This window comes from Electrona antarctica (genome assembly GCF_951216825.1).
Source record: "Electrona antarctica genome assembly, chromosome: 19".
NCBI lineage: Eukaryota > Metazoa > Chordata > Actinopteri > Myctophiformes > Myctophidae > Electrona > Electrona antarctica.
Genome location: NC_136800.1, coordinates 26,047,007 through 26,057,848, shown reverse-complemented (window position 1 = coordinate 26,057,848; position 10,842 = coordinate 26,047,007). Strand labels below are relative to the sequence as shown.

The window sequence follows — 10,842 nt, the reverse complement described above, 5'->3', positions numbered from 1 at the left end:
TGGAGAGGTTGGAGATAATGCTGATCCATTAGGGTGGAGCTTACAGTCAGGGTTTGAGTGCGTTAATACTTTAGAATGCACGTATAGTATTTACCAAACCCGGCACACACACAGCGAGCACACTCACACACACACACACACACACACACACACACACTCATACTGTACACACTCACGCAACATACACACACAACAGTAACACACACAAAGTGACCAAAGCAATGCGCACACGACCAAAGTTTTTAGGATTACAAGGACTCGCTTTTCTCTCTCTGTGGATGGATTGAAGATTTATTGTCTTTTTCTAAATCAAAGGAGAAATGGAACTGTAACCCATATGAGACAAATACAGAACTGTCTGTCTGTGTCCCTCACATCCATACAGGGGACAATTAAGGGACGTCAGGGGACCCCCCAAAAATGGACTTTTAAAACCTGTTGAATGTCTCCCAAACCGCATGAAGACTGGAGCGCCTATTGTACAGTTTGGAATTATTTATAATCCTCGGGGATTAACCAGGGCAAAATGGATAATTTCTTCACGGAGGTAAGGATTTTATATATTTATTAAATGCCTGTTCATTAACAGGAATCATCACGTGTTATTGTGATTTCATGCGGTTATAAAGTTAAATATTTATTCAGAGGTTGTTTCAATCGACAAAGCGACGAGTTCTGCATGGATCATTGTGGAAGCATGTTGATTATTTTATACAATGTAACAATCCACACACAGTGACACACTGTTGCTTTATGTATCCATGTGTACTCCAGGCAGTGCACAGTGTAACCGAATAATAGTGCATTAACACAATTAAGTATAACTGTATGGCCTGCATATGCATACCCTGGTATGTATATTAAATGCCAATTGTAGCAATGTGTTGTGTTCATGTTTGTGTTGGATCAAGAAGACAATCATAGATCTGTATTTAATCGATTTAGATATTTGCATATATGCAAATATCACACTCGATCAAATCGATCTATGATAGTCAATATTGACCCAAGGCTATGTTTGTGTTGTGTGCTGTGTCCACACATTGTTGTTGCATTGCTTTCAGCTGGGTTGTGTACGGGCTATAATAATTAAGACATGCATGCCGCATGCGCTTAAGTAGGTCTATACAAAACCAGAAGTTTGGCATAGGCTATAGGCTACCGGTATATATGCACATAACAATAAAGACAATTATAAGTGTGTGTTGCGTTGCGTTGCAGTGCACTGTTGTTGCATGTTGTGTTCAATCAATTTGTCCACCCGGTGCTTCATCAGAGGGGGGTTGGGGGGGCGTGTGTGTGCGCGTGCGTGTGTTGGAAGTGGTCCCAGAGGGACGCTGGTATTTCCGCACGTCTTTTCCTCCGAGAAACAAAAGAAGGGCTCCTGTGAATCTATTAATAGAAACCTACCTCATGATATACGATTTAACCTACATTGTGTGTGTGTGTGTGTGTGTGTGTGTGTGTGTGTGTGTGTGCACCCAGATTTTGGCCACTTGTTTAGCAACAGATCCACCTTAATGGATATGAGCTTAGCTGTTACTGCACAGCTTTCCAGGCCAGAGTTGTTTCAAACATTTTCATGTCAAGGAGCCTCACATGTGTAGTGTGGTGGGCCCCCATAACCATTTGAAAAGGATTTGTTCTCTGACATGTTTGCAAGGGTCCATTTTGAACCCCTTCAAGGAACCCTGAGGGTCCCTAGGCCCCCACTTTGAGAACCACTGAGCACATCCTATGGTCTGGTCTGAAATGCATGGCCATTCTTATACATTGTGTTTACTTCTAGCCGAGGGACATAATATTGAAATTAAACTGTTCCTCATTTTGCTGGGGGGCCCCCCTGGAACCCCTACAAGGGCCCCCTGGTGGTCCCCGGACCCCACTTTGAGAAGCTTCGGTGCAGGCTGCTCTCATTGGCTTATCGACACAGTGTGGCCTTATCACTGCAGCGCTACTCAGAACTGGAATCATTGACTTAGTATTTTGAAAGCACACACCATTCATTCATTCCACTAGCACCCATTTGTAAGCAAACATCTTAACCGCTTGAACCCTAGATTCCCCAATTCTGAGGTGAAGAAGTTTGGTGTACTATAGCGCACTGTTTCCCAAACAGTGGGTCAGGACCCTTTTGTGGGTCGCAGACACATTTGTATGAGTCCTGTTGTTGTTTTTTGTTTCATACATTTTGTCATTATTTCAAAACATTTTCACAAAATACATTCCCAAAAAATTTATTAAAAACGATATTCTTTTCAGTAACTCCATGAAGAAATCAAAGAAAAATCTAAGAAATTCCATAAATTAGAAAACAAATGTTTTTAAGTAGTGAAAATAGCCGATCTACAAGCTCAATAATGAACATGAATCAACACGTGTTATTGTGATGGCATGCGATGGTTAAGTATTTATTCAGACGTTGTTGTTTGAATCGTCAAAGCGACGAGTTCTCTTCATGGATCATAGATCTGCTATTGTCACTAGTTTGGGTCCAGGGCAAATGTCTAATTTCTCTTTTGGGTCATGAGCTAAAACGTTTGGGAACCACTGCTGTGGAGGGGGAAAAGTAGTGGGTAACGGCCACTACTGTGTTGGCAACAGCCAACAAAGATGGAGGAGTTATTAGCTACTATATAGTTGCACCTTGGTCTGCTCTTTTTTCTCCCTCTAGTCCAGGGGTTCTCAACCCGTGGGTCGCGACCCCTCGGGGGGTCGCCAAATTATTTTAGGGGGTCCCCAAATTATTAAAAAAAAGAAGAAAAAAAAAGATTTTTTTTTAAAATTTATTTTCACGATTTTTCAAAAATAGCAGACCTACAAGCTCGTAGCGCGCCAGCTTGTAGATCTGCTATTTTTCAATAGCTAAATTATAACAATGCTTAAAACACCAAAAGGGGTTCCCGCCCAAAATGGTTTAAGGTTATTGTAGCAGTCAATTTATATTGGGGGTCGGGAGGGGGCGGGGCGGGGGTCCCGAGACATTGCCAAAGCATTTCCGGGGGTCCCCGGCCAAAAACGTTGAGAACCCCTGCTCTAGTCTACACCAAATCTCTTTGCAGGAAATAGCCGCTCTACAAGCTCACGTGTAATGTTATGTATTGCATTGTTGTGAGCATGTAGATTGGCAATTTCTTTCTCACAAACCTCCTGTGAATAGGGTTCAAGAAAGAGGTTAAGGGAGTTTTGTGACTTTTTGGCACTTTCGAACGAAGAAAAACCTGTTCAATATTTAAAAAGAATCTGAACAGTAGTTATAGATATTAGTTTTGTTTGACAACATCAGCGATGAGATCTTGGTTTTCCCTTTTTTCTCCTTGGGTTGAGTAGACATCATCGTCCCTCTGCTCAATGGGAAAATCATTTAGAAAAGTGTTTTTTTTAAAGAGCTAAACCTCGCCCACTTGATGATAGGTGTGTGTGTGTGTGTGTGTGTGTGTGTGTGTGTGTGTGTGTGTGTGTGTGTGTGTGTGTGTGTGTGTGTGTGTGTGTGTGTGTGTGTGTGTGTGTGTGTGTGTGTGTGTGTGTGTGTGTGTGTGTGTGTGTGTGTGTGTGTGTGTGTGTGTGTGTGTGTGTGTGTGTGTGTGTGTGTGTGTGTGTGTGTGTGTGTGTGTTAAACTGTCACCGGGGGTTAGAACGCAGGTGTGACTCAACTTGTCAACACCAGTCTCAGGTGTCACCAGTGATGATGTCATCTGAAAGGGGGCGTGGCCCCAGGTAAAAAGTCTTCAGTCTTATACCCATAACTTGATTTCGCAATTTCTAACCGTCAGGAGGCGAAGACAAGCCGTTTCAAAAGTTTAATATTATCCTCTAATGAATCATAGTTTGGGGATTTTTATGTGTATTATTTGGCTAAGAGATAAGGTGTGTCTGTTTGCACGGCCTGCAGTGTGACCCGTAGGGACTGACGCAGGTCTGTGCTTGTACATGAACCTGTCAAAACCACATGAACAGGAGTTATGTTATGACTTATTATGTTTCATAACAGGACTTACAGTTACAGGCCCTTCTTATCCTTTCATATGAGCAGCTCCCACGTCACAGTGATGTTAGATCTGTCCATATAACAACCTCAAATATTTAATTCCAAAAATAAGATGTTGATCATTTCAAAGGTGACTGAAAAAGGGCTGTCTATTTTTCACCAAATATGCTATTTCAGGTTTTTAAAGTATTGGTCCAGAGATGTGCCTGGAAGAAATACATAACAATGCATCCAGTTAAGTCTTAAAAGACATCATTTAAAGGCTTCATTGACTATCACTATTGGGTGTATGAGACCGTGACTGTGGCACTTATTTTAGGCTTCATTGACTATCACTATTGGGTGTATGAGACCGTGACTGTGACACTTATTTTAGGCTTCATTGACTATCACTATTGGGTGTATGAGACCGTGACTGTGACACTTATTTTGTGTTCCTTTTTCACGTGACAACATGATCATCTTTGTAAAAAAACTCTAGTAAAGTTTGTAATTTGTAAAGATTTCACAAGTTGTTTCAAAAGGCTTCCAAATTAGTCAGTCTTTCGCATGGCAATGTGTTGTGAATGTGTAGATCGGGTGATCGGCTATTATTTCTAAAATAAGTATCACTTACTGAATAGACATAAGGCTTAATTTGTTACTGGATGTTCTGTAATACTAACCAAAATCTGCAGGAAGTAATGGGAGTTTTCAAATGATTGTAGTGGAATAAAAAGCATGCCATCTGTCTCAGAAATGGAGTGGAATACAATTATAAAATATCAAAGTAATAATAACTACAGTACTTGAGTAGGCCTAACTGTACTTAATTACTTTCCACGTTATGCTAATAAAGAAAGTCTAGTATCCATGCAGCCATGTTCTTGCTGAACACTGCAAGTTGAATGGGTTCAGTTCAGACAGTCAATGCTTCTTGGGAGATTTGAGGGTTTTTCCTCTTCTGTTTTGGTTTTTTCTCAATCTCGTATCCTGAAAGCCTTTATGAATTAAACACAAAACCCAGAAACGCAGTTCTGTAAGGGAAGCATTATCCAATCCACATTCCTCTCTCTCTCTCTCTCTCTCTCCCTCTCTCTCTCTCTCTCTCCCTCTCTGTCTGTCTGTCTGTCTGTCTGTCTGTCTGTCTGTCTGTCTGTCTGTCTGTCTGTCTGTCTGTCTGTCTGTCTGTCTGTCTGTCTGTCTGTCTGTCTGTCTGTCTGTCTGTCTGTCTGTCTGTCTGTCTGTCTGTCTGTCTGTCTGTCTGTCTGTCTGTCTGTCTGTCTGTGTGCCTCTGTCTGTGTGCCTCTGTCTGTGTGCCTCTGTCTGTGTGCCTCTGTCTGTCTGTCTGTCTGTCTGTCTGTCTGTCTGTCTGTCTGTCTGTCTGTCTGTCTGTCTGTCTGTCTGTCTGTCTGTCTGTCTCTCTCTCTCTGGTTGTGTTTCCATGTCAAATGGTCTTTTCCTTGAAGACTGGCTCCTTTGTTTCAGCTCAGATTAGCTGGCTGATAGACCGGCAGGCAGGACGATATTTGAGACTATTGTACTGCCTGCTTTCTGGCACTGCTGAGAAAGTCTCTCTCTCTCTCTGGCTTTCTTTTTCCCTTACTCTTTCCCTCTCTTTCTTTTCCCTCCTACCTCTCTCCCTTTCCCTACTCTCTCTCTCTCTCTCTCTCTCTCCCCCTCTCTCTCTCTCTCTCCCCGTCTTGCCTGGGAGCGGTTTTACATTCAGTGCTGCAACAGCCAGACGTGCCGTCGTCACGCATGAGACCGGTTTCACTCAAACGCAACACACAACTGTTGTGCATTTTGTATTACCACACCTGAGCTGTTGCCTATGTGTTCATTGCACCAGTACAGCTCTGCTGTCGGGAAGAAACCACCTAACTCCAAAAATGTTCAGGAAATTAAAAATATAAAATGTTCAGGAAATGAAGAAAACCTTATATTTTTATAACAATGCAATACTGCCTCATCAAAGTTGGTATTGTGACTTTATGTTTTTGTGACTTTTTTGTGACTTTAAAATGTAAAATAATTCTATAAATCTTAAAAAAGAATAATAAGAAGTAGTCAAAATAGCCGATCGATCCCGAGCAAATCTCTCTTTTGGGTTTCGACCTGAAATGTTTGGGAACCACTGAGCTAAATGACAGCATAATGTATTCAGGTTGCATGGACTACAAGTGGTGTCTCAGCTGTACAGTAACTCCCATATGGACAGAACATGGACTACAAGTGGTGTCTCAGCTGTACAGTAACTCCCATATGGACAGAACATGGACTACAAGTGGTGTCTCAGCTGTACAGTAACTCCCATATGGACAGAACATGAATGAATGTGTCCAGTGTCCTCAGTGAGGGGAGATAATTGAATGGAATGACATGAATGGCACCAGTAATGACAACATGTAGGTCACTGTGCCGTCTGTATAGTCTACTGACTCTGTATAGTGTATACGTTCAGTTTTCACTCACTCGAGCCCACTTCTGTCGCTAGCACCTGCCTCGTTGTTCATTGGCTAACGGGGCTGAGGGAATGTCTAGGCCGACCCTGTTGAGCTTTGTTTGGATTTTGAGGATGGGATCTTGACATTCTCAGATCATTTAAGGAGACACGGTGATGGTCCGAAGACGATCACAGTACCCTGGGAACCCAGGAGTACAAACACACCTTCAGAGCAGAGGTCTAGAGGTCTTTTAGACGTCCATGTTGAAAAGTAGCCACCAATGCTGTAATGCTGCTACATTCCAGCTGTAGGTGTTAGATATTCTATTCCCCGAGCCTTGCTGAGCCATGTGGTCCATAGGACAGGTTTCTGTAACGTGAGGCGGCTTATGTACAACTCAACTACATCTCCCAGCTGTGATGTACAAGTACACCTCCTGGACATGACGCTAGTATGTCGCAGGGACTTACCCCCAATCCCACCCTTGATGATAAAAGCCAAGCAGGTATAAGTCATCAGGTCCCATTTTTATAGGGGATTCAAACCCTGACCTCATTTTCACTCTAACCACAAGGCCACTGGACAGTGCCTGGGATCATTGGGATGGCGCAGGAGATTGGATACTAGGGCCCTCCTCTATCTCAATAAGAAGGTTCTTGTACTGTTTATATCACAGATGATTAGATGTCTATTATTGTCTAATAAATAATGTCGCAATGTGACGCCTTGTAAAACATTGCTGAATAAATGTTTTGGGGTTAATTGGCCAGCCTTAGCAGGGTTGTCTGGCCATGTGGCGTAAGGCTTGTGTGCTGTCTGCTCTCCCTTTTTAATAATAATAAAAAAAAGCTAGCTTGGCATATTTGCCAGGGTTCCAGATGCCAGTTTGTTCTGCTGTTTTAAGAGAGATGGCAGAGAAGCAGAGACGGGCTCTGATCCAACGCTACTAGAGTAAAAGTACTTTCCATTAGTATTTAAGAGCGAATGGGAGTGAGACAGTGGAGCACATTGCTTACTTACTTTTTCAGGATTCAAATTCAACAGCATCAAAAGTAGCAGATCCACAAGCTTGAAACGCATCGCAAAGTTTCCAGCTTGTTGATCTGCTACTTTTGATGCTTTTGTGTGACACTGTAGTATGATCAAGTATGGCGTTAATTTACAAAAAATAAATAAATTCAAATATGAAGATAAGAGCGTTCTGCATGCATGACAGCGACGGTTTAAGAGTGATGGCAGGCAGCAACGGGCCCTGATCCAACATACAGTGATGGAGTAAAATTACTTGTTTTAAGAGCGATCCACAGGCTGTGGTCCAATACACAGGCTGCTTTCTGGACTCTGTTATTTCAGGACGGGTGTAAAAACTCTTTACGCAGCCAGCAGACAGCTTTCACAGGAAGCTGGATTGGCTCGTCTGTCTGTATTATTTCTTATCTCTTTTTCACCCCTCAAGACAGTAAAAAAGAGAGCCGTGAAACATGATCCACATAGGTATACCAGTCTAATGGACTGCATTTATACAGCACATTTCTCCTATGTGCTTAACAATGTATTTCACATCCATTCACGCACGCACGCACGCACGCACGCACGTACGCACGCACGCACGCACGCACACACACACACACACACACACACACACGTATGCACACGCACGCTGCCACGCACACACACATTCAGACACAGGGCAGAGAAAACCATGCAAGGCACCAACCTGCTCATCAGGAGGTGTGTCTTGCGCAAGGACACTTCGAGCCGGGGGATCGAACCGGCGGGAACCACTACAAGTCTATACGCGAAGACAAGTTAGATTTTTTTTTCACACGCTCAGCCAGAGATCCTTTCAAAGATTCTGGTGAAAACTTGACTGGACAAACTGCATCCACATCAAGACCACACTTCGCTAAATAACTATCACAAGTGTATACATTTTCTTACATGAAAGTAAGTCATTTCTGTTGATGAAGACAAGAGTAATCTTTGACATGTAGTGGAGTAAAAGTCATCGTCTCTGTCGGGTGGAAACCTCATATGTCCAAAACTGTTACCTTTCATGATGATTAGTGAAAGTAGCACATCTACAAGCTCGAAACGCATCGCTTCGCGCCACATTTAGAGCATGTAGATCTGCTACTTTTGTGTTAAGCTGCAGTATGATTGATCAAGTAGGGCGTTAATTTATAAAAAAAATGTTAAAATATGGAGATAAGAGCTTTCTGCCCGGCAGCAACGACATACTTAGTTACTGTCCTCCACAGGTTCAGTGCTGAACACTTCTGGTACTCAACACCAGTGATTGTCAAACTTTTTCATGTCAAGGACCCCTAAATTAATGTGTATTTGGTCGCAGACCCCCATTTGAAAAAAATTCAAATGTTCAAAGAATGATCAAAACCTTAAATTTTTACAGTCTATGGTCAAGACTTAGACCATGGACCACCATAACTCTAAGAGTGTACTTACGGGTCCATTTGGTTCACTATTAGAGTTAAAGTCACATAAGGGTCCATTTAGTTCCTATCCATCATTTATCCGGAACCCCCTCGAGAACCCCTGGGGGTCCCCGGACCCCACTTTGAGAACCAATGCTCAACACCATGGATGCTGCAAACCTCTCCAGCATCTTTTTAAATTCCATCCGGCTGTTGAGCAGCAGAGCAGGGGGTGTCGGGTTTCAAACCCCCAACCCGGGGATAGGGGGGTGCACTCTGACACAGCAGCAACCTAATGTTGACATCAGCATGAAAACGCTGCATGCATGCTGTATAAACGCGGCGGGGAGGGGCTGTGTGTATGTGTGATGTGGTCAGGTCGTTAGTGCTCGCCATTAGAGCGGTAGGTTTTATACCGTAACCCCTAACGAGAAATGCAGACATAGCACTACAGCAGAGAGAGAGAGAGGCTCATTTGTCGTACAGAGAAGTATATAGGGCAGGTTTAAGAAAACCTTACACCCTTTCTTTTTTCGTTCCCATTTTTTGTCCCACACATGCAGCACTGACTTGTCTTGTCACACAAGCACCAGATCTGAAACCCAAAATTGGAGGAAGTTTGCACTTGCAGTGGTTAATAAATTGATTCTGTGATTTACAAAAAAACAAGGGTTTTATTGATTACCCAACTCCATGAAAATTAACCAGTAGTGGAAGAAGTACTCACACTTAGATTGGCAATAGCACAATGTGAATTACTAGCTTACAAGCAGCGACGGCTCCAGAACATTGTGACTGGGGCAGTGGGGGGACTACAAGTAAAAGTGTTGCCATCAAAATACTGTACCAAAAGTTATGCAGTCAAAATCGCATCTTCTATTTTTAATAAACAATGAATAAGTGGTTAATGTATTTTTGGTACATAGTATACATTCTGTGATTTTCTCACTTGTGATGACCTGACTCCATGATACTGTATGATAAGTCAGATTAGTCAAACTTGACTGGACTTGACCTGTGTAGCAACAATCACACTAATATCATTAACAGGCGTTGACATGTACTGATTGGCTGAGGGAGGGCTTATGTCTGTCAGTGGCACACACACACACATGCACGCATACACGCATGCAGACACAGTGCAATACAATGAAATGAATGCATAGTAAATGCAGAGACACATTTCTATTCAATCTCTTAAGTACTGTATGCATATTGGCGTGTGTGTGTGTGTGTGTGTGTGTGTGTGTGTGTGTGTGTGTGTGTGTGTGTGTGTGTGTGTGTGTGTGTGTGTGTGTGTGTGTGTGTGTGTGTGTGTGTGTGTGTGTGGCTGCACGATTAATCATAAAAAGTCCCGATCTCGTTTGATACATCTATGCAATCTAATTTCTATATGATGATTACTTTGACAACGCAGTGCATTGACATGTTGACTTATTTGCTTCTGAACGCTCCCAGCTGCAATGTCATTCACACTTAAAGGGGCACTTCACCCATCTTCAAACCTTATCTTCACATAATTGGTCCTAAGGCTTGTTATAAGATGACACTGTTTCTGTCTAGTCACTGTGTGTCTCAGAGGAGGGCTGTGGACAGTTCAGAAACCTGTAACATCGTAGGCAGCTTTGGGCTTTTTTGATTTGTATTGAAGAACAATGGCTTCTATTTCAGCATGCCAACTTTGCAGGAAGAGAAGTGAGGACCAATTATATGAAGATAATGTTGTAAATCAACGAGTTGCTCCTTTAAATGATTTAAAGCAAAACACCCTACTTATTTAACGTTCACGTCGTACAACTCCACTGATGTTATCTCATTCCTATTCCTCATTGGCAGGGCACTGTCGCCGCTAACTATAGAAACCCGACACGGCACGTGACAGAGAGAGTATGACAGAATGTTTTCCAAGCTAAAGAAATGAGTGACAATGAGACTACAATTCCCCTATGGCGAGGGAGCGAGTGTTTACATTGATAAAAGAAGCAGCTCTCTG

At 42.6% G+C, this 10,842-nt stretch overlaps 1 protein-coding gene across 1 annotated transcript in view; it reads left to right on the top strand.

Annotated features, from left to right (window-relative positions):
* Window positions 1–158: 158 nt before the first annotated feature.
* Window positions 159–10,842, top strand: part of myo10 (myosin X) — a 151,717-nt gene continuing 141,033 nt past the window's right edge. Inside the window, exon 1 of the mRNA XM_079529117.1 lies at window positions 159–547. Within this exon, the coding sequence (XP_079385243.1) occupies window positions 527–547 (21 nt within the window). The 5' untranslated portion in view covers window positions 159–526. The remainder of the gene's footprint in view (window positions 548–10,842) is intronic.